The following is a 22,516-nucleotide window of genomic DNA, read 5'->3' as shown; positions in this document are numbered from 1 at the left end:
GTTTTGGGCAGGAGGGAGGGAAAGGTTATTTTTTTTTAGCCCGCAGAGGCATCTGTGTCTGTACCCTCTTCATCATTATCATCTTCCGATGAATTCTGTGTCTCTATGAGGTTCTCCTCATCAGCTGCCAAATCATCATCCGCTTCCATTTGATCATTATCCAGGGCGTAGTTTCTACTGGTTTCTGCCTCCTCCTCCAAATCGCTCCAATTGTTTTCGCCCGCTTGCGTGGCATCTTCTAGAAACGTATTTGTTACATTAAATATTATAAAGCATAGTAAATTAAATATAAGCCCATTACCTGGATCCTCGTCTATAACTAAAACATTGTTTGCATTCAACTTGTTTTCCGCATTTCGTTTCATTTGATTTATAATCAAGTTAACTCGACCAGAAACTCTAAAATACAACAAAATTTATAAAATATTAAGCAAACAATTCTTGATAAGCTACTCTTATAGAACGTAAATATAATATTCAAAACAGCGCAGTTAACAAATACCACAAAATTATCTATTAGAATTACCACACAAATTGACACCATGTCATCATCATATATAGTGACCCCTGATGTACAAATCAGTGCAAAATTAAACCAAGCCGATGAACTTCTCCGTTCGGTTGCCCAGTGCAATATGCCATTGGGCGATGATGCAGATATGCAAGTACTTTACGATGTGATTGATGCAACCATCTGTACAGCAATTAAGATCATTGAGTCAGATCCGCGTGGGCTCTTTTGCTACAAGTATCCAATAACACTTTTAAATTTTATGAACGACGTCCTTGGAGTAAATTCACCCTCGTTTAATTTAAGTGATGGCTCGAGTGATTTCGTTCAGCAATGGCTAAAGATTAGTGAATTCGAGTATAGTAATGTGTTGGCTGTGATCCGAGACTTTATCGGTAAATGGATCTTATCGCCACATACGAAATGTGTGGTCCTTACAAATAATCGGCACCACGAGGTGGCTCTAAAAGGCACTATTTACTTTGTCGACGCTCACTTCTCGCGACCCACTCAACGTTGTCCCAATCCTTTGGCCGTTGCCAAGGTTCGGTTCATCATCACCGTATCGAGTATCATGCAAAGTTATTATCCAGTAATGATTACATATCGCTTCGAAGGATTTCGCACACTATATTATGCTTTGGGTGAACGGGCGATACCAACAAATACATTTCAAAGATTCTATATTGATAGCATCTTGCATAGCAAACTAAGTTTCTATGCGGAGATCTGTGAGTGTCGTCATGGCAGCGTCGATAAGCCGAAGAATAATATTCAACCCAAAAAAGATTGTTGAATTTACACGTATATGTATTAAACGAGAAACAGATTTCTCTTAAAAACTAATGTAATTGCTGGGATTGATTGGGGTATCTTAAAACATTTAACGACAGTTCTCAGCGTAGCTTAGCTTGGCTTGAAGATTCTATACCATCGATATAGTATTGAGAATTGTAAAACTTACTGCAGGGCTTCTGTAATGCAATGTAGACGTTGCTCCGCAATGCCGAGGCAAATGCCCAACTTATCGCGCAGTTCCTCCTTGTTCTCAGACATCATGACACTCGTATGAGTTGTTGCCAGGGTTTGCAGCCAGCGTAGAGCACAAATTACACTACAAGAAAATATTTCCATATACATATTACTTAATTCATATAGATGCATTACTCACTTGGCCGCTTTGCCTTGGAGCAGCGTGGACAGCTCGTTGATTAGTGGGCCTATATATTCAAGGGGTAAACGATCGAGTGTTAACTGAACGGTCTTCTCATCGTTTGAAGCCAACACGGATTGCAACATGCTTCAAGGAAACGATATTAGTGTTAATTATTAAACTAAAGCTCAATAGCTTACGTTTGATCCTGGCTGTGTAGCGCCTGCATCAGCAGTTGCGTCTTACTCTGGCTTTGCAGTTTGCCACCCGGCAGCTTCGTCGGTTGGATCGACAAGTTCTGCAGTCTTGCCTCCATAGGCACCTCGTTCTGTACCTTCTTTTTGGACATGGGCAAGGCGCTATTGTACTCCACCTCATTAGTGCGAACAATTGGTGTTTGAGCTTTCAGAGCAGCTTCTGTGCCCGGTTCATTACGCTTGTTCTTGATATACAATTTCTTCGGTGCGGTGCGTACAATAACATTCAGTTTCTCAGCGTAGTTTGGAGTGTAACGTTCGAACTGTAGCAGTTGACGACTGCCGTAGCCAAAAAGTATATCGTGCGACCGTTGAGCATCTTTGACAAAATAAGCAGCGATTGCATGAATCGGTTCCACAGTCTCAGCGCCATCCGAAGCGATTTGCAGCGAAACTTTTGGTTTAATATATTTCTCAGCAGAGAGGCTGTAAAAAAACGAAGCATAAATATTAGATAAACATTTTATAGATCAACTACTTACCTCTCCGCATTGAGCAAGTAAATGTGTATGTTTCCATTGCGGGTCACACTTGCTACGCGCAATTCTCCATCATCGTGCACATCACACGCTACACTGTGTGCCACATCCTCCATTAGCAGCGTGCATACTGAAGCCTTATTTCTGCCTTTTCTATCAATTTTCCAGAACGAAATAACCCTTTCCATTTTGGCTGTCGTTATGACATATTCATTATTGTTGCAGTGAAAACTATTGATTGCATTAATTTCGCCCGAATGCCCGATGCATGTTTCTACCAGCTCCTTCTTGTCCACATCAAAGATCTTCAATTGACGTGAGGCAACGGCCAGAGTTCGACTCTTTGGCAAAAATACTACATTTAATGGATTTTCGGGTCCAACTGGCCACTGGTTAATGCACCGCTCCTCGGCTAAGGACCACACCAACGCTCGACCGTCTGTGCCAACAGTATATAGATGTCCATCATTGTCATAGGCAATGGATGTGATTGATCCATCATGTTTATCGCCTCCCAAAATTCGATCAATCTAAGGGCACATCAAAACTTTGAATAAACGCTCTAAAATATAAAGGAGTTAAGCACATACCTTCCCCTCTATCACTGAATAGAGCACAACTGTTCCCTTAGACGTGCCGAGTGCTATACAATGCTTATCGTTTAGTGTAGAATTAACTTGCAGTGATTTGCGAGACTTCTTTGGACGCGGAGCACTAATTGTAATCCATGTGAGGGCAGTGCAATGGCCAGATATTTGAAAGTTTGGTTTGTATTCCTGCTTTAATGTATTCGACTCAGTGTCCCATATTCGTAGGGTGCCGTGTTCATCAATTAATGCAAAAAGTTTCCCACCATTTGATGAGAATCCCAACACGTGCTTCTTGACCAGCGACATCGCTTTAAATCGTTTGGAACAGACAACACCAACTCCAGTGTTGGTTAACAAAACACAAAAACCGAGCAAGTGTCTTGGTACTTTTCTTTCCCATAGGAAAATACATAATAAATACTATTTAAATTAACATAAACTCGTGTAAATATAAGAAAATATTCTTTGATCTGAATTTCTAGCTTCTGATAAATAATTGAACTTTAATAAAAATATAATATATAATAATATAATATATACATTTTGAAGTCAATTAATAACAAACAATATTTAGAATGCAACTAGGCGAGTTATTTTGCAGTGACAAAACATCATTTATTATCTTAGAGTGAAATCGAAATAAATTCTAAATGGCTCGAATTGAAACAAAAATCAGGTAAGTTCTGTATCATTTATATGTCATAAAGATCTTTAATATTATTAGGCTTTGTACGTGAAGTTTCGTCGATTAACTGAACGAAAATACGTTTTCAGTATTATCAAGTGTATGAAATCAGTATTTTTTGGTAAGAACCAGTGTGCAATCGAGAAATTTCGTTGACTACACTTTGAGGTTAAGCGCTCTACCGACTGATTGACTTGCTTTAGCTACTCTTCGCGTTTTGTTGAATATCTGTGCATAAAAATGGCTTTATCTGTTCCAAAAGCTCCCGGAGTGGCGCAAATGCTAAAGGATGGCGCTCGGGTAAGTGAAAGACATGTGAAAATCAAGAAATTACTATTAATTTAATTGAGATTGCGAAAAAGTAAACCGCCGGTGTGTTTTTCGAAGCGCGTGATTAGTCATCGCAGATGTTCTTTTACAATGATTTAATTCCATGATGAATATAATTTTTGCAGATGTACAGTGGTCTGGAGGAGGCAGTCTATCGCAACATCACCGCCTGCAAAGAGTTCTCACAGACAATGCGGTCCGCCTACGGCCCCAATGGCATGAACAAAATGATCATTAATCACATCGAGAAGCAATTCGTGACCAGCGATGCAGGCACCATAATGCGAGAACTGGATGTAGAGCATCCGGCTGCGAAGCTGATTGTAATGGCCAGTCAAATGCAAGACGCTGAAGTGGGCGATGGCACGAACTTTGTTGTTGTACTGGCCGGTGCGCTGCTCGAGTCGGCAGAGGAACTTCTCCGATTGGGCATAACCACAGCTGAAATAGCCGATGGCTATGAGAAGGCGTTGAATAAATCCTTAGAAATTCTGCCAACTCTAGTCTGTCACAAGGTTGAAGACTATCGCGATGCTGAAAAAGTGAAGGAGGTACTTCGTTCTGCCATTATGTCCAAGCAATATGGCCAGGAGGATTTCCTCAATGATTTGGTTAGCAAGGCCTGCGTCTCTATATTGCCGGACGATGGCACCTTTAATGTGGACAACATACGCATCTGTAAGATTTTGGGCAGTGGACTGGCCAAATCAGAGGTTGTGCGCGGCATGGTCTTCAAGCGTTTCGTTGAAGGTGATGTCACCTTTGCTGAAAAGGCAAAGATTGTCATATTCTCCTGTCCCGTCGATATTATTCAAACAGAGACGAAAGGCACAGTGCTAATCAAATCTGCCGATGAGCTAATGAACTTCTCCTCCGGCGAGGAAGGTTTGCTGGAGAACCAAATCAAGGCTATTGCCGATACAGGTGTGAAGGTTGTTGTTTCTGGCGGTAAAGTTGGAGATATGGCTTTGCATTTCTTAAACAAATATGGTTTGATGGCCGTTCGTTTGAATTCCAAATTTGATTTGCGCCGCTTGAGTCGTACCGTAAATGCCACAGTTCTGCCAAGGATTACAACACCCAGCCAGGAAGAGCTGGGCTATTGCGATAAGGTCTGCATCGAGGAACTGGGTGATACCACAATTGTCGCATTCAGGTAACAATTCAATGATCAAATTATAAAACTAAATATTAATTTTAATGTTTTGTGTTTTCTAGAAATGAAGGCAAGGATTCACGCGTTGCTACCATTGTTATTCGCGGCGCAACAGATAACTTCATGGATGACATTGAGCGCGCGATGGATGATGGCGTCAACAATTTCAAATGTTTGACTCGTGATGGACGCTATCTGCCAGGTGCAGGTGCTACTGAAATAGAGCTGGCTACACAGTTAGCTACATATGCGGACACTTTGCCAGGACTCGATCAGTATGCTGTGCGCAAGTTTGCCAACGCCTTGGAAGTCTTCCCCAAAGCTCTCGCCGAAAACTCCGGCTCCAATGGCACAGATATTGTCAATCAACTCTATCTGGCACATAATTCCGAGAAGGGCAAGAACATTGGCTTTGACATTGAAGCGGAAAAACCAACGACCATCGATGCTGTCGAAGCGAAACTCTTCGATCTGTATCAGGCCAAATTCTGGGGTCTCAAGTATGCTGTGGGTGCAGCTACAACCATATTGAAAGTGGATCAGATTATCATGGCCAAGCGGGCCGGTGGACCAAAACCAAGACAGGCCGCTGGCAGCGATGATGAGAGTTAAATCGAAGTCCAAATTCATACAAATATTTCAAGTTTCGCTAAAATCTATAAATTCATTATTTTAGTTGCAAACAACATATGCTCTTACATGTATTTTTGTAGGCACACATTGGAAATTATAAATTTCATTAACAAAACACACTCACACATACAAAACCAACAAAATGCAACACACTCACACAGCTTCTTTGTATTAATAAACTAAACCTAAAAAAACTGAAAAATGTATTTATGTTTTTATAAAAAAAAATATTGGAAGAAGCAAGTTTATATATGGAAAGAATATTTATATGAACTTAAAAAAAAGTTAATAAAATGATGTATAGTTTTATATTCAGTAATATTGGAAACAAAATAACATTTGTATATATTTTTTAAGATATTTGAAAGGGTTTCCATTTTCATAGCACTGAAATCAAAGACATTTTGAAGTTTTTTCTCTCCGCTAGATAACTCATCTAAGCTTTTTATTTTTTGGAATTCAAGCAAACGATTATTTGTTGATTTTTTTGGAGTACATTACATACTTATTTCAGATACAATTGAATATTTGTTTTGGTTCGAATAAAATACGATATCGTTGTCGTTTTCAAAGTTTGAAGTTAATAAAGTTTTTAAAGTGTTATCTCAATTTTCTAGGGTATTCCGTGCTATAATATATATTCATAATTTTCTTGTAACTTTTACTAGTTTTTTTATTTTAACAGTTGTAAATATTTGTTTTCAGATGCAAAGTTTGCCAATTGGAAAACAAAACAAAAATTATCCGTGCTCCATTGGATATTTTTTGTTTGGTTTCCCAGCAAATTTGAATTCTTTTTTTGAACAAATTAAAATCAAGAGTTAAGAAATTTGATTTTTATTTGAAACAGGCAATGAATCGAAGATTGTTCTTTCATTATTCTTTTTTTATTATTTCAATTTACTTTTAATCCAACTGCAGTTTTGGTATTAAAAGTTTGTCAGAAAACTCCGCTCTTCGAGCGGGGAATAGCATATTCAATTTTGAACAATTTTCTGCTGAATGCTCACGACAGCAGAACAGAGTTCAAAATCTATTTGAATCAGTTGAAAAAGTATTCTCTTTCGTTTTGGAAAATGTGTGATTCTTGTTATTTAATAATTTACTTAAATACGACAATGGAAGAATCGATTAGTTATTAATTAGTAATATATTTGTCGACAAAGCAAATTCGTATTATCTTAATATTTGATTTTATTTAGTTATTTAATGAGTAATCTTTGGACATCAAATGGTATTGGTGAATATGGAATCTAGAATGCAGCTCCTCTGAAACGGGGTGAATATAGAAGCATAGCTGCATTCACTGTGGTAAATTTCAACAATATGGAACTTTCAATGCTGCTCATGTGGTGAATATGGAAATTTGATGCTTCTCTTCTGAGGCAGAACCGTTTTGTCACATTCCAATACCCTACGAATATGCCCATTACCATATCAGAGTGTAGAAAAATAACTCAGCTTTAATATGTATATATACTTTGCCATTCATGCCAATTACGTTTCGGTTTCGTTAATCCTTTACAAAAATATAGGCTCAACCGCGGACAAATCATTTGAAAGTATTATTCGACAATAGTGGAATTTGCATAGTCAACAAAGTATATATTTAAAAAAATGTATACAAGTATTATGAGTGCATTTCTTTCTATTTGGCTCACTTTTATAAGAGAATCACACATGCTTGAAATTTGTTTAGAATTGAATATTGAAGAAATAATTTTCGGGCTCATTTGCAAGTTTCATAGAGATCCAAAATTTTTAAAATAAATTATCGTTCATATTATATTGGCATGGATTGCCGGTTAATAATCAAGAAGACGAAAAAGACTACATTTTAGATATATATTAATTATATATAAATATTTGCATTTGTATGTTTTTGTTGCGTTACTGCAACGATTTTTTAGTAATATTTCTGCTAATAAAAACGTTGGATAATTAAACACACTAAAGCTGATCTAGCTTGCCTGCTGGATTTTAAAGCTTTTAAAGTAATCATATAGTTTGTTGAATCCGCTTAGCTGGGACTTATTATTAATTATATTTATTGATTATAACATACTGCATAATTCGCGTATGCTTAACAACGTGAACAGATTAATTTTGCATTTAAATAAGTAGGCGAAAAAATGAGTGTTGAGATTTGTTGGTTTCTTTGTGATTTTTATTTGTGGGGTTTACTAGGTTTTAATAAATATATTTGGATTGATAAATATATATATATATTTATATATATTATTTAGATATAGATTTCATAGTTTAGGTAGTTGTTGCTATATAGTCCGCACTTAAATTGTCCTTCGAGTTGGGATATTCGTGTACACTGGATGCTTTACTATATATATTTCTGATACATATATATATATATCTATATATAGGGATAAAGAAAGTTTTGCTGATATTTTCCGAATAAATGCCAAGTGTTATTTTCATTAAAGAATTTCAAAATTTCAATTGTTGCTATGTTGTTTGTTTGTTCTGCTTCTTTTTATAAGTATTTAATAGCCCCGTCTATCCTTTTTTGCTATAATATTGCTTTTTGTAATATGTATTTGTAATTGTTTTTTGTTGTTTTAATATATTTATATTTAGCTGGTGGTGTCGACTTTTTTATTGTTCAAGTTTATCTATTTTAATTTTGTGTGCTTGTGTTTTTATAAAGAACTTAAAAACGGAATACATATATCATCCACCGATCCATCCATAAAAACCTGCTTAAAGAGCAGTGCACGAGGACTTCTCACGGAATGGGTTTACCTTTTGACTGGTGAAGCCAGTCAACAGATAATCTTCTTGCTCGTGCTCCGATATATACTTCTTCATTTTATCGCACGACACCGACACGGACTGCCTATCGATCGCCGCCTCCCGGCGTAGCTGGTCAACGACAATGCGCTGCTGTTGTAGGGAAGATGACATTACGTCCATTACGGCTGTCTCGGATAAGCCTATGGTTGAAAATGTTCTCAGATACGATATGCAAATACAATATAGTAAGTGTAGTTGGTGATTGTGTGCTTAATTTGTTGCTTAAAATGCTTTCAAAATTGTCTTAATTTCTTTCTTTTTTTGTTACTCAATTTTTTGTGTTGTTTTTGGATGAATCTGTATGGAGGGGGCGCGCTGTAAATGTAGTAAGAAAAACAGAGCAAATGCCAAAAAAAAATATTGTTTTAAAATATGTTTTTAAATTTTCACATATTGGCACGGACAGTGGACACGACATCAAGTACATATACACAGAAAGTTGGACAGCTTGAAAAGAAGTATGAGGTCTAGAGAGGATTGTGTTAGGTAGCTTTTAAAGAAGTTAAATTTGTTCATTAAATAAGTACTTTTGTTCCAAGTTCACGTTCATATTAAAGTGCACACATATGTATATATGCATGTATGTGTGTCTATGTAAATACAATAGCATTATTATATGCATTTATTGCTTATAAATGAATCATTTTCAGCATAAAAAACTCAGCGGGATGCATAGCTCATCGCATCGATAAGGATTCATTTAAATATAGTATATATATATGTGTCTTTTCTAAATTCTTTCGAATTGATTTTATTTCTCATATGCAAAATTTATGGTCACACATACATGCATACATATGACTACACATACACGTCAATCTTTTCTTTACACTAACAATTTTGGTTAATAGAACACACACAAGCACAACTACATATTAATAACGTAATATTCACAACATTTACCAGCTTTATGTCAAATATTTTGTTAAGATTTCCGAAAAATGAGCTCAGGTTCGCTTGACTTGAACAAAAAGATACACACCCAAACCAATGAAACGTGAAGTTGGCTGCGAGTAGATATTAATCGATATCGATGGCGTTTTAATGAACTATCGGTATATTACATGCGGGTGCCTGTGTGCATCCATCCCTGGTTGTTCGCTATTAGTGCAATGATGATGACGAAGGACGAGTGGTCCGCTGAGGAGGAGTTACAGCTCTTCCATGCAATGGAAGGCTTACGACCCGTAGGCATAAACAAACATTTCTACATGTCTTGCATAGCGGAACGTCTCTCGAAATCGCTTAACCGTGAAATGCCCAGTGACTTAATCTGGAGGCATTTAAGCACAATGTACAAACTAAAAGAGCTAGATGATCTTGAGGGCTTGCCATTTCCCAATGAGGAGCGTGAGTTCTGTTTGCCGGAACAGGATTACGCCACATTCGTGAACAAGAAGACGATTGGAACAAACGCTTTAGAAGAAAACACAGATGCACCGACTCCCATTGGAGCACCGATTTCTGCTGTAGCGACAGAAAGTCACAGTAAAAGTGAGTCAAAAAAAAGTAAATACAATCTCAAATTACATAATATATTGTTCAAATTACAGGCACTAAGCTTGCAGTGGCTCAAGCAAAAGATAGTGAAAAGAAGATGCCAACAAAACTTTCGGATTTGCCAAAAAGACCAGCAAAACGAACTCGGGGTTCCATGTCAAATGAATCGATTAGCCCTTCGACCACACCTCCTCCCATGCAGAGCAGCAAGCGCCGTCGTATTTAAGAGAACAAATATAATTCTTTTTTAGTTGTAGTTAAATCATGACCAAACTTTGACTTAATAATTAAATGTATATATAGCAACTTTAGTCATCGAAATCACTGTTGCTGGACTCCGTTTCAGTTGACTCTTCCTCCGGTTCAGTTGTGGTTTTCATTGAATCCAGCAAAGACTTCAACAAACGCTTATTCAGGTGATCCGTCTGTGTTATCTCACGTACGGGCGGATCCTGGTGTGTATCATTTGTTTCTGTAGTTGGCGCTGGTGGTGAGTTAACAGGCATGGCATCGATATTCTCCAATAATGGCATACCGCGAGTCTTTGTTTAGTTACTGAAACTATGATTCTGAATGCTAGATCTCTTTATTTTTCTTCCTATGACACAGCTGCTAGGGCTGCAGCAATAATACTATTAATTGTTCGTCGGATTTTAACGCTCGTTAGCCCTAGTAAATAACAGCTCTGTTCGTTTTTGAAGTACACTTTGATTCGCGCTCGAATTCAATTTAAATTTATTTGTAGTGGAAAACAGTGATGCTGGTTTTGAGTTTGCTTTCGTGACGTTAGTCCTTCAATATAGAATATGCATATAAAATTAAATGAATGAAATTGCAAAGTGCATCAGTCGTCTAATTCAGGGAGTTTCCTTTTAATGACATAGTGGGTAGTAGGGCTACTGTAAATTGTGCTATTACTTCGTTGAATTTCACTTATAGTAAGCCCTGGCTAATATCAGCCCTGTTCGCTTGGACAGTGCAATTTCTGTCGCGCCCGAATTCAATTTCAATAAGAATTAAAAATGTTTGAAACCGAAGATATGTTACCGCGCGCGGCTCCCAGGCCAAGTGCACCCATACCATTGGGTCATGCTGACGAGATAGTTAAGCCGACTGTGCCTGAAGTTTCAATATTGTTTGGGCAACCGCCTCAGCAACAAGCTCAACTTCAACAACAACAGCAGCAAGCTCAGTTACAACAACGTCCTGCAAGTACTTTCGCTTCATGGAAGAAGCAAGTATTGCCTCGTGTCAATTTTTCCCCAGTGCTGACAACAGAATTAGGCCCAGCCACTCCCCCTGCCGCTTCTGCAGTAGCAATCAGTGGAGTTGTTGGAGGAAATGAATATAATTTTCTACCGCGCAGTCGCGCCTTCGATGCGGAGCCTGTAGTTGGCAATCTGAATCGAGGATATGTTGCGTCTGTTCCCTCACATTATCCACGCGAAACATATGCCACAGATGAGGTGGTGCCCTCCCCTCGCTTGTCTAATTCCAATGCAACTGCTACGGATGTGCTCACAATTTGTGCCAGCACCCAAACAGAAACAGACACTATATCAGCTGTCAATGAGTATAGACCGGAGCCTAGCAATTTATTAGAGAAGAAAGACATTAGAGAAGTGCTCACACTATTGGAAACTATGCGCCAGGAACAACAGCAATTAAGACGCCTCTGTGAATCCCTCGCTCAGCAGCAACAGCAACAGCTGCAACAGAAACTGCCGAGCGAGAAGACTTTCAAAGAAACTGCGTCGCAGTGTGCGCTCCTTGGTTCAGCTAAAAGTAAGTTTCGAACACTGTTGATCATACTAATAGATATCTTCTAATAACGACTCTTAGGTAATGTTGGTATGGTTAAACGCACTACGCCAATTGTTCACGATTATATTGTTGAAGAGGAGGAGCTGCCAGCTAGAGCATTGCCGCAATTTCAATCGCCACGAGGTCCACCTCCAATAGCTCAATCCACGGGATATCGTAGCAATACGCCACAGGGTAAACAATCGCCAGCGTTGCCCGTCAAATCGAATACGGACAAAACTTTGGTCATGAACGAGTTGGCTCTGAAGTATTTGCCGCAACGTCAAATCAATGAATTGATGGAAGATTTGCATGTGTCACCAAAGACAGGCAACGATGTCGTGTCAACTGGAACCCCATTACGTCCCATTGACAATTTCACCCAGAGTCCGAGTAATATGTCAAATGCTTCCTATAAATATCTCAAGAAATATCGGCTGCTGCCCGAAGAACAAATGGGCTACGATCATCATCAACGTTTATCATCGCCGCAGGCAAGGAGCCAGGAGCCCATGCTGGACTTGGACAACATACGCAACCAGCCAAAGCTATTGTAAAACATCGAGTTTTTCTTTATTATAATATATATATTGTATATTTTTGTATAATTTTTTTAAATTTGTTTTGAAATTGTTTTTAGTACCATATTATAATTATAACTGCATCAACTAAAAGCCGGGGAGTACACACAAAATCAAATTAGAAAAACATATATATGGGCAAATTTGATTGACACACAATTAAATCATATAATAAACTAGCGTAGAACCAGTTGCATTTCCGCTGCCGACTGTAGCAAGACTTTCAGGCCCTGCATGAAGCCCGCACACTGAGCAAAGTCCGTGCCAAAGGCGATGCGTTGGTGCACCGCAAGGGCATTAGTATAATCGGCTATTTGTATGAACTGCACAATTTGATTTAGATTCTGCACAGTAGCCGATGTGAGCTGTTAATAAAAATGGATACATTAGCACTGACTTTTCAAAAGAATTGGCAATTCTAATGCATTTTTAGTTGATCTTTTTGTTCACTAGTTCAAATAAAAGAGTCAAGGCGTTCGCTCATGCTCGACAAATGAACAGTTGAACAAAATAAATCGTTCACATGAGATTAAGAAACTGAATATGAAGTTTTCTCTGTGTCGGACAGAGCTTAATGGTTCACCGAATAAGTTCAGTAGTTATTTTAAGTGAAATTATGTTATTTTATTTATTTGCTTACCCGTTCGTAGCGCAAGCAGTCGTAGAGATTTTCCAGGCGTTTCACCACATCCACAAATTTCCGTTTGGTGCGCTGTTAAGCCAAAGGTTGATTAATTAAATGAATTTAGCAACATTTTTTGTCTACTTACTGGATCATTAGTTGCGCTAAGGCATTGTTTTTTAAGCTCTTCTAAAACGGTTTGCAAATAAATATATTCCTCTGGCAATGGAGGCTTCTCCTTAACGGGTTCCGGCTGACGCTGTTCCTGTACCGGAGCTGGTTGTTCGGCATAACCGAACGATTGCTGCTGTTGTGGTTGTCCAGGCCAAAATTGTTGCTGCTGTTGTTGTGATTGCTGCTGCTGTGGTTGTAGATTAGGCACAGCCGTTGCCTGGAAATTCATTTGCTGTTGTTGTTGTGGCGGAAAAGCCTGTGGATTATTATTAGCAGCGGGATTGTAGAAAGATGTACCAGAAGGTGGAGCACCCTGCTAAGGAAAGAGATACAGAAATGTAATAGACTACCCTTGTGAAAAGGGAAAGTGTATACGACCGAGAGATACCCTGCTCTATTATTTTAAGATGATCAGAAGACTAATACCTGATATTGATTAGGATCCATGTAGCTGTTCTGATTTTGATTGGGATCGGCTCCATACAATGGGTGTAAAATGGGTGCTGCAGTAGAATCCGTTGCTGGTCGTGGCTTCGGCTAAAAATAGAAGATTACGTTATGAAAATATGGACATAAATTAAATATTAACTGAAATACGTACCACTCGAGAGGATTTTAAGGCTGGTGGATCATTCCAACCGGGTGGAGGAGTCGGATTACGTTGAATATTCTGCACAAGCGGTGGTGGAGCACCTGCAGCCGGCATAGCGTCAATAGGTGCAACACCTGGTAGGTAGTTGTTTTGGGTGGCCCCAGTGAACGGATTTGGATTGTATTGCTGAGCCGAAGATAGGGGATTGGTATTGAAGGCGTTGCTATTATTTACCAGTGGCACACTGGCTGGCTGTGAGATAGGAGCACCAGCAAAAGGAACAGCTGCTGGAGCTGGCACTGGATTGTAAGCCATGCCATAAGTAGAGTTTGGCGCTGCTACGGAAGGATCTAAAACGTATTTAGATCGCGAGTGAAGGCCTGTTGCTGCTGTGCCTGTAGCTCCACTTGAGGCGCTGGCGTTGCTGAGTGGTCGTGGCGGATGCGTTAGCGGTTCAGCTTTAAGTTGTGGCGGATTGAAGATTTGTGTGGGTGGTTGAGCTGGCTGGAAGGGTGCAGCCGGCGGTACTGCTGGCTGTTGCCAGCTGCCATTTGTCGTCGTAGCATTTGGATTGTATGGATTATAGGAAATAGGATTAGCCGGGTTTGAGAAGGAACCACGCGGTTCCATTTGTCGCATATAGCCCATAGGAGCTGCAGTTGCTGCTGCTGTAGGTTGCACATGATCCACATTTACCGCTTTGCTGATGCGTTCACGCAGCGCATTCAAGTCCTCGCTGTCCGCATTAGCTCTGCTCAATGTGGTTATATACTGTAGAGCAGCGGTCAGAGCGCCCTGGGAGGCAAGTAGTCCACTATATTCAGATATAAAGCCTGCAAATCTGCCAGCTAGATCCACAGCAATGCCCTGCTGTTCCAATGACTTAGTCAGCAGCATAACCACCTCGGCCAACTCCTGCAACTCATTCGTATTTAATTTGTAGTTCTGATTCTGTTGCTCCAGTTGCTTCAATTGATACCAGGCAGTGACTAGCTTGTCAATGCTGCCAGCACAGATATAGCACAGCATTGCATTGCGTGTCAGCTCGATGCTGCTGCTGCTAGACTCGTTCAACAAGCGATCGCCTAGCCTCTCACATATGTCCACCAATTTGCGCTCGCTATGCTTAAGTGCAGCTACTAGTGCCTCCTTCCAGGAGTCTACGGTGCAGCGATTGACAAAGTCGAGCCAATCGCGCGTGACCAAGGCCGATATGACATTCGACAATTCGTTCTTCTGCTGCAGCAAATAACGTGTCTGAGTGCGTGTTAGAATCTCTAAGCCCGCTGTCGAAGCAATGATCAAAGCCTCCGGTATGCGCTGCGCCTCCAGACAGAGCTCAACAGCAGCCTCCACATTGCCTGTGAGTATGGCCTCCGTAATCAAACTGTCGGTATCTGTAAGCAACCCACATGGATTAGAGAATCTATATATATATATATAAAATCAAGTATATACACTTACGATCGCCGCTGGGTATCTTAAATTGCGGCCTGGCTGCAGCTGCATAGTCGTTCAACGTTTGCTGATCGATTGAGCCATCAAATGGAGTTTTAATGTCGTTCGTTTGCTAAAGATTTAAATTGTATATGAATTAACTCTAACGGGAACTTCATTGCTGCTTGTAATAATTGAGAGTGATAATTTGTAAATGAATTTCTTGCGCATCGAATTTCTTACCGAATTATCGGTGCTTGAGTTGGTGCTTTGATCGCATTCAACCTCAGATGAATCGCTCTACAAAGCAACCGAATGTTGGGCAAGCATGACAAAAAAAATCGTTATCAGTGGAATATACAAGAGGAAAGATGAACAAAACTGAAGCAATGCCCAAATATTGATAACGTAATGTGGGACAAATATGTTTATATGCTCATAGAGATAAGAGCTAAATATAGAGAACGGAAACTCACATGAGTTAGGGTTGATATGCGAGTTGTCAGCGTATCCACGTCAGATTGAGAGTTGCTCTCTTCAGCCTCCTTGATGTACTTTGTAAATTTCCCGTCGATGTCATCCTTGTTGTAGCCTACAATTTAAAAATAAATATAGTAGCTATTTCAGTTAGATGTGGGCGACGTGTTTACCCAAAAGGTTCAGCATTTCTTCCTTTGGATTCAATTCAAAGTTCGCTTTGATGAAATACCAAATGTAGCGACCGTGCTGATCGGTAGACTTGTCTGCTCGTTGCCTGCAATAATCGGCATAGTCGGCCTCCGCCAAGGACACTTCCAAGGCATTGGCACGCTCTACGAGTTCTGGTTCGGTGGTCAACTGTGATACTGTCACTGTCTTCGATGTGTTATTGAAGCTAACCAATTTGCCACCAAACTGTAAACGAAATTCGATTTAGTTGGCTACAATAAAAAGAATACTTTGTTATACTAACACCAAATGCCACACCACATGGCCGCTTCATCCACTTAGGCGCATGCGTCAAATCGTGATAAACAACTTGCGTGGCTTGCTGGGGAAGTGGAGCTTGAGCGAATTGATCCATGCCTGGGAAGGAGTCGGCAATCTTCTCAGATGTTTGCACCAGCTGGTGTGTACCACCATTTAAGGAGTATATAGAAACAGCGCCTTCCAAGCTGGCGCTGGCTATCAACGCTGGGTTGCGTGGACAGAATTGCACATCTGAATACCAAGAGGCAGTGGTGGCTACCTCTGAAAGGATTTCGCCTTCAGGTATTTTGGTATTTGGATTCCAGCAGTAGATGCGATTATCCTTGCCACAAGAGACCATCAAATCGGTGTCCTGCAAGCACCAGGACATGCCCAGAACTCCGCGATCGTGTATCTGGTATGTTTTTGCTGGTGCAGTAGCATAACGCAAGTCCCACAATTGCACAACCGGCGCTTGATCATCTTCAGAGGCCAACCAGACCTGGGTGGCCACCTCCGGGTGCCATTCAATGGCATGCCATCTAACCCTCGACTGAGTGTCGGACAATTTGATGATCTGCTGACTTTTGCGCAAGTCCCAAATGACGCAGCGAGTGCTAAACACTGATGCCAAGATATGCTGCACTTGCCGATTCCAAGCGACATTCTTCACATCCTCAAGCGGCTGTGTCTTAGCGCCTGGATTAAGAGGAGTAACTGGGTTATTCAAATCCCAAATGTAAATCTCAGATTCTGAAGCACACGAAGCGAGCAAATTGTTTAGAAACGGATTAAAATCTAAGCCGCTAACTGCGCCTGTATGCTTATCCTGTCTTGCGACCAATGATTCCTCATTGGCCAGCATCTTAGCTGCCGAATAGACATTGATATGGCCAGCCTCGCAGCCACCAACAATCAATCCATTTGTATGCGTTGCATGAGGACTCCAAATCAGTTTTTGAAATCTAAGAAAGCAAATTTATTATTGGTTATTGCTTGAGATATATACAGATATATTCGATATATGCTTACTTGAAGTCGCTCGGCACGCTAGCCTTTAGCTCCAAATCATAGCTGGCATCGCCAATGCTCGGCGAGTAGATTTCCAATGTGGCATTTGCATTTGAATCGAATTGCTGAGCCGCTGTGCCGGCAGCTAACAAAATTTGTTGTTGCTGCGCTGGCGACCAGGCAATGTTCACCGTCTTTTGCAGCTCTTTGATTTTCATTGTTGTTGCGCTCTGCAAATACAATTTCGTTTACATTAACTTAATGGAATTTAAAGCGAAATGTAATGGAACGTCCAATTGGAGCGCGCCTCGTCATCACTTTTTTTCTTCAAAAAAAAAAACATTGGCGTGGCCAACAAAAGTTGCATGCCGCATTATGTAAATAAGTGTTAATTATAAATATCAACTTACGCAGCTTTTTTTTGTGTTTATTGTTAAATAAAACAATATGTGTAAATGATTTATAATTTTATATAAATAGGTTTTTCCAATTCGTTTTAAGAACTACAAGCTGTGGCACAATCGATAATGCTGCTATCGAAAGCAGGTACATTGTTTGCGATATGCAAACAAATTAAAATAAATATCGATGAATCGATTAAGATTTTTATGTTTGTGGGCGCGTTATGTCCATGTGTGTGTAAATAATTTTGAAGTAAAAATTTGGCACAATCTTTTAATTATCATGGAAATTTGAAGCATTTGCTTTATTGATACAAATAAATATATTTCATGTATAAGTGTTATAATGCTAGAGGTGTGCTACATATGTTTAAAATGCTGAGCATATTTATTTAGCGCTAGTTATAGCCGCCACTCTTTGCTCAACTTTAGCGACTTTAGTGTTGATTGTTTCCAGATTTTGGGCAAATGTTTCCTGCACTGAATGTAAAAGCTCTTTGTTATTAACCAAACTGGTGGTAATAGTGCCCTGCTTTTGTTCAATCTCCGCTATGATCTTAGCAAAGTTGTTAGCTACAAAGAGAGAAGCAATAGTTAATTACGCAATTTATTTAATTATGGAAATATTTACCATATTTATGTAAAGCTTCCAATGCTTGCATTCGTTCAATAACATGTGGCAACATCTCAACAACTGGTTCTGTACGTTTCGCCAGGTCGTAGAGCTCTGAGACTTTCTGATCACGTTTGGCGTCCTGTGCGCTGCCGCTGGACTTCTCAGCAATTGCATCCATTTTGCCAGTTAATGTAGTTAGACGTTGTTCAATGGCGTCCAGTTTATCCGGCTGGAGTAGAGCCGCCTTGGTGCTCAAATGCCGGACAGCTTCGAGCACATTGGAGGTGTTAGTGACGGCTGTGAGACGACTCAGTTTCTCGGGCTGTGCACCCACTGCCTTTTCCAGCTGATGCAAACGCTGTTCGAGATTCGCTATACGTGCTGTCGATGCCAAATCCGTGCCGGGTGTGGGCAGAGCAGTTAGCACGCCCGATTGCTTAAATTCTTCGACTTGGGCAACAAGTGCTTTGACTTGTTTATCATTGGGCATTTGCTCCTTGCCCAGTACTTGCTCAAGTTTTAATGTATCCAATACTCTCTTGGCTGTGCTTATTACAGTGGCGACTGCATCATAGGATTGCTTTTCCTCATCGGCAATCTTACGATCCACTTGCAAGGCAGCTACCTCATCGAGCAGCTCGTTCATTTCAATTTGCAAGCGTTGGCACTTTTGCACTGGCGTCTCCTTTTCACCTTGGCCAACCAACTCATATTCTCCACCTCTTACATCGTAGCCACGACACAAGCGACGCCCAATTCGATCCGTAAAGTCGACGTTTCCCTCAAGCGTTGCATTACTAAAGCGTTTGTGGGCGATGCTAGGTGAAATGTGCAATCGCTCAATGGCTTCGTTTTCCGGCTCCTCCTCATAATAGTCAGAAGTATCGACCTCCGGATCGTCGGGTGTCTCAAAAACATCCGGCTGGTCATAAGCCTAAATATAATATATACAAAATATATGTATGTATGTAAAAGCTAGTTCTTATGCGTAAGTCACCAAGATTGTAGCTTACAATGCCGGGCAGGTTTTGAAATTTTGGGTCGGCCATTATGTTGGGCACTGCGATTTGTTATCTTCGACAGTTTATTAACTATTTGCAAGTTTGCAAAAAGCTTTGTGAAACAAAATTGGACAGCTAAGCTAAAACTGATGTCATAGACAAAGTGTGGCTGCGGCAACAAAGGAAAATATACCATGAAATCAGTAAAACAGCTGTGCTTAAAAAATACTAATTTTAACTTTATACTTTTCGTGCGTTTTATATATAAATATACCTTTGTTTTTCATTCATACACTTTTTCTGCATCAAGTATTTTTTTATCTACTATTTACAACAAATTGAAATAATAAATACGGGACGACATCATATTTACTAAAAAGATAAATATTTGTTAACATATGTTATTCATAAGGCTTACTCGATTTCGTTGCTACTTTTCGAGTATTACGGCGTTTATAAAATATACATACATATATGTGTTCCACATTTACCCGTTCACTCAAGGTGTTAAGCGCATGGGACGCACTGAAAGAAACTCCGCTTGATTTGTTGAATTTTTGCAAGGAACACCACTATCCTTGACCGAGTGGTATTTTTTAGCAGACGGTCACATTGGCTAATAGTTATAGAGTCGGTTTAGTTGTTGGGGTAGTTGAGCTAAAAGTTGGTTTATTGGGGCTTGGAATTTGGAACTATAATTATATATATATTTATATATATATATATATATATATATATATATAGAATGTCGTCCATGGACTATTGTCTATACAGCTATAGTGATCTGCCCCTAGAGGTATGCTGATTGATTTAAGACTCGTGACCGAAAGTCAGCTGACAAAATAAACGATTTTGATATTTGATACAGATTGTGCTGCATATATATAAATATCTGGGGTATTCGGATTTATTGGCAGCTGGCACGACTTGTCAACGTTGGCGAAGCGCTCTATATCATACGGAATTCCTAGCACGCACACGTGTTCGTTTCTCTAAGATAGTTTTATCGGATCAACACAGTCCTGCATTGGACTTGATGCGATGTGAACGACGTTTTCGTCATTTTCTATTCGAGGATGTGACGCTGGGTCAGGTGCAGGAACTGATGACATTCATCGGAGAGTCGGCGCACTCCTTGAGCCTAGATAATGTGGACTTGAATGATAAACAATTCTATGGCATTTTAAGCCTGTTGCCTCATTTGCAAATACTTTCTGTGACACGCTGTTTGCCTTTATTTATGTCCGCCACGTTTTTGGATAGCAATTCGTGTGATTTGAATGAAATCTCGGCTAATTTGTTAAGCATCAAAGAGTTGACTATATGCAAAAATCAATATCTAACCGATGCCATACTGCTAAGACTAACAGCTTTAATGCCCAATTTGGAATTGTTGAATATGTCCGGCTGCCAAATTTCCTTTCACAATGCAATCCATCGACGCTTCTATCCTAATGAGCCAAGCACGCCCAGTGAATCGGTGCTGACATTCAAATACATACAAAATGTGCTCAGCCAGCAGCGGAGACTTCTACACACGCTCGACTTTAGTCACACGCTCATCGGACACTCGCTGATGGCTCTCTGTGAGCTAACGAAGACCGATGAGCATGCTCAGCCCGGGCTGCAGCTGCGACGTCTGTATTTGGCCGGCTGCAGGCAATTGAATGCGTCGACCATACGCAGCTTTCTCTGCACTCAATCTCAATTGAGTGTTCTGGATCTATCGTCTACGATGTGCCTGAATGATGACTGCTTAGCGGTAATTGTTCAGGCAAATCCCCTCCTGCAGGATCTGAAGATAAATGCCTGTTCCGGCATCTCAAATACAGGCGCTGCAAATTTACGTAATTTGTCTCGATTGCGCCTGCTCGATATATCCAATTGTGATGGCATCAACAGCAGCGGCATTATAGACGGCATTGCCCGGACAGAGAATAATGTGCTCCAGGAGCTAAACGTCTCTTACCTGACAATATGTGAGGAGTCCATCAAGTCTATAGCAAGAAATCTACACGCTCTACGCTCCCTTCATCTCAACCATTGCGTCAACGCTGTCACAGATGAGGTAATGCAGCTCATAATCAATCACCTATGCTGGCTAAGAGAGCTCTCGCTTGAAAGCTGTTGTCGGGTAAGTCAATAAAGCTGGAGTTCCTGATATAATTAATTTAACTGATTATTAATTTATTTAGCTAACCGATGCCGCTTTGACTGGGATCAATATAGCTAAGCTGGAACTGAATCGCAGCTCTGCTATAGGAAATTTTTACCCACCGTCCGATGGATTCAGCGGCTCATTGCAGTCGATCAAGATATCGTTGCGCAGCAAGGCTGAGGAGGAGATTGTACGGGATGCGAAACGTAAGCAGGCAATGTTTGCGGCCTACGAAATGAATCTGATCAACGAGGAGGACTTCGAAGGTCACAATATACAAGAACTGCGTGGATTGCGATCCCTCAATCTGCGCGGCTGTAATAAAATAAGTGATGTCTCCCTTAAATATGGCCTTAAGCACATAGAGCTGAACAAGCTTTTGCTCTCGAATTGCCAACAGATATCGCTGTTGGGCATGGATGCCTTAGTTAATAACTGCCCAGCCATTGAGGTGCTCGATCTATCCGATTGTTATAACATCAGTGATCAGGGCATTAAGATAATTACGGAGAAGCTGCAACGGCTGCGGTCCCTGGACATCAGCGGCTGCAGCCAGTTGACGGATCACACGATCGACGCTATAATTGTGAACTGTGAATGTCTGGAGACTCTGTCCATATATCGCTGTCGTCGGATGTATACGGATATTGAGGATCGCTTGTCGGGCGTTCGGACACTTCGCAATTTGCACATGGACAATATGAATAACATCGATAATGCCGAATTCTTTCGCTTGAAGAAACGACTCGATTGCTGATATTTTGTTGCAATTTTCGTTGTATTTATACTGTATTATTTTCAATTGTACAATTTTCGCTAGTCAAGTTAGCCTAAGAGGCAAATCGAATTGAATATAAAATACATTATATAAATGGCACTTCTATAGTATACATACATATACTATATATATCGCACAGATATGAACAATATGCTCGTTAAATGTCCACCAAGCAATTAAAGCTTAACTTATTTTAAGTTAGGCCCTATTTAGATGTTAAACATGGATTAAGTAGCTGTGATTTTTAAAGAGAATTTTAAGAAATTTGAAAAATTAATTATGTGATTTG

At 40.1% G+C, this 22,516-nt stretch overlaps 10 protein-coding genes across 13 annotated transcripts; 5 read left to right on the top strand and 5 right to left on the bottom strand.

Moving 5' to 3' along the window:
• Positions 1-18: 18 nt before the first annotated feature.
• On the bottom strand, positions 19-3,358 carry LOC111598040 (WD repeat-containing protein 43). Of its 2 annotated transcripts, none has more exons than XM_023313078.2 (7): positions 2,991-3,358; positions 2,404-2,930; positions 1,865-2,347; positions 1,683-1,811; positions 1,476-1,625; positions 302-399; positions 19-235 (listed from the first exon to the last, which is right to left on the bottom strand). In XM_023313078.2, exons 1-7 carry the CDS (start codon positions 3,294-3,296, stop codon positions 36-38), a joined length of 1,893 nt encoding a protein of 630 aa, XP_023168846.1. In that variant the 5' UTR covers positions 3,297-3,358; the 3' UTR covers positions 19-35. The 2 variants fall into 2 exon arrangements, with proteins under 2 accessions (XP_023168846.1, XP_023168845.1); XM_023313077.2 differs by having other exon boundaries at positions 19-238; positions 2,991-3,356.
• On the top strand, positions 406-1,346 carry LOC111598042. The gene has a single exon (XM_023313079.2). The coding sequence runs from the start codon at positions 543-545 to the stop codon at positions 1,305-1,307; it is 765 nt and encodes a 254-aa protein (XP_023168847.1). The 5' UTR covers positions 406-542; the 3' UTR covers positions 1,308-1,346.
• Positions 3,359-3,781: 423 nt separating the features above from the next.
• On the top strand, positions 3,782-5,950 carry LOC111597958 (T-complex protein 1 subunit theta). Its single transcript, XM_023312922.2, has 3 exons — positions 3,782-3,975; positions 4,131-5,161; positions 5,224-5,950. Exons 1-3 carry the CDS (start codon positions 3,916-3,918, stop codon positions 5,771-5,773), a joined length of 1,641 nt encoding a protein of 546 aa, XP_023168690.2. The 5' UTR covers positions 3,782-3,915; the 3' UTR covers positions 5,774-5,950.
• Positions 5,951-8,387: 2,437 nt separating this feature from the next.
• On the bottom strand, positions 8,388-9,612 carry LOC111598006 (guanine nucleotide-binding protein subunit gamma-1). Of its 2 annotated transcripts, none has more exons than XM_023313001.2 (2): positions 9,509-9,612; positions 8,388-8,745 (listed from the first exon to the last, which is right to left on the bottom strand). In XM_023313001.2, exon 2 carries the CDS (start codon positions 8,723-8,725, stop codon positions 8,513-8,515), a length of 213 nt encoding a protein of 70 aa, XP_023168769.1. In that variant the 5' UTR covers positions 8,726-8,745; positions 9,509-9,612; the 3' UTR covers positions 8,388-8,512. The 2 variants fall into 2 exon arrangements, with proteins under 2 accessions (XP_023168769.1, XP_023168766.1); XM_023312998.2 differs by having other exon boundaries at positions 8,388-8,920; positions 9,509-9,611.
• Positions 9,613-9,677: 65 nt separating this feature from the next.
• Positions 9,678-10,413, top strand: LOC111598004 (MRG/MORF4L-binding protein). The gene is made up of 2 exons (XM_023312996.1): positions 9,678-10,099; positions 10,159-10,413. The coding sequence occupies exons 1-2, from the start codon at positions 9,718-9,720 to the stop codon at positions 10,329-10,331; spliced, it is 555 nt and encodes a 184-aa protein (XP_023168764.1). The 5' UTR covers positions 9,678-9,717; the 3' UTR covers positions 10,332-10,413.
• Positions 10,345-10,731, bottom strand: LOC111598005. The gene has a single exon (XM_023312997.1). It carries the CDS (start codon positions 10,636-10,638, stop codon positions 10,414-10,416), a length of 225 nt encoding a protein of 74 aa, XP_023168765.1. The 5' UTR covers positions 10,639-10,731; the 3' UTR covers positions 10,345-10,413.
• Positions 10,732-10,901: 170 nt separating this feature from the next.
• Positions 10,902-12,504, top strand: LOC111597964 (E1A-binding protein p400). Its single transcript, XM_023312937.2, has 2 exons — positions 10,902-11,890; positions 11,948-12,504. The coding sequence occupies exons 1-2, from the start codon at positions 11,128-11,130 to the stop codon at positions 12,463-12,465; spliced, it is 1,281 nt and encodes a 426-aa protein (XP_023168705.2). The 5' UTR covers positions 10,902-11,127; the 3' UTR covers positions 12,466-12,504.
• Positions 12,505-12,523: 19 nt separating this feature from the next.
• On the bottom strand, positions 12,524-17,774 carry LOC111597963 (protein transport protein Sec31A). Of its 2 annotated transcripts, none has more exons than XM_023312936.2 (11): positions 17,684-17,774; positions 17,295-17,503; positions 16,267-17,227; positions 15,965-16,208; positions 15,791-15,906; positions 15,342-15,447; positions 13,887-15,274; positions 13,712-13,822; positions 13,260-13,598; positions 13,130-13,201; positions 12,524-12,854 (listed from the first exon to the last, which is right to left on the bottom strand). In XM_023312936.2, the coding sequence occupies exons 2-11, from the start codon at positions 17,489-17,491 to the stop codon at positions 12,666-12,668; spliced, it is 3,723 nt and encodes a 1,240-aa protein (XP_023168704.2). In that variant the 5' UTR covers positions 17,492-17,503; positions 17,684-17,774; the 3' UTR covers positions 12,524-12,665. The 2 variants fall into 2 exon arrangements, with proteins under 2 accessions (XP_023168704.2, XP_023168703.2); XM_023312935.2 differs by having other exon boundaries at positions 12,525-12,854; positions 13,260-13,601; positions 17,684-17,772.
• Positions 17,775-17,977: 203 nt separating this feature from the next.
• LOC111598008 (dynactin subunit 2) lies at positions 17,978-19,503 on the bottom strand. The gene is made up of 3 exons (XM_030225383.1): positions 19,304-19,503; positions 18,306-19,224; positions 17,978-18,247 (listed from the first exon to the last, which is right to left on the bottom strand). The coding sequence occupies exons 1-3, from the start codon at positions 19,337-19,339 to the stop codon at positions 18,063-18,065; spliced, it is 1,140 nt and encodes a 379-aa protein (XP_030081243.1). The 5' UTR covers positions 19,340-19,503; the 3' UTR covers positions 17,978-18,062.
• A 533-nt stretch (positions 19,504-20,036) lies between these two features.
• LOC111598007 (dynein regulatory complex subunit 6) lies at positions 20,037-22,343 on the top strand. Its single transcript, XM_023313002.2, has 3 exons — positions 20,037-20,087; positions 20,160-21,425; positions 21,487-22,343. Exons 1-3 carry the CDS (start codon positions 20,037-20,039, stop codon positions 22,204-22,206), a joined length of 2,037 nt encoding a protein of 678 aa, XP_023168770.1. The 3' UTR covers positions 22,207-22,343.
• Positions 22,344-22,516: the final 173 nt, after the last annotated feature.

Source organism: Drosophila hydei, unplaced genomic scaffold (genome assembly GCF_003285905.1).
Source record: "Drosophila hydei strain 15085-1641.00,03,60 unplaced genomic scaffold, DhydRS2 tig00008130-arrow-arrow-pilon, whole genome shotgun sequence".
NCBI lineage: Eukaryota > Metazoa > Arthropoda > Insecta > Diptera > Drosophilidae > Drosophila > Drosophila hydei.
This window is presented reverse-complemented; position numbering and strand designations above follow the sequence as displayed.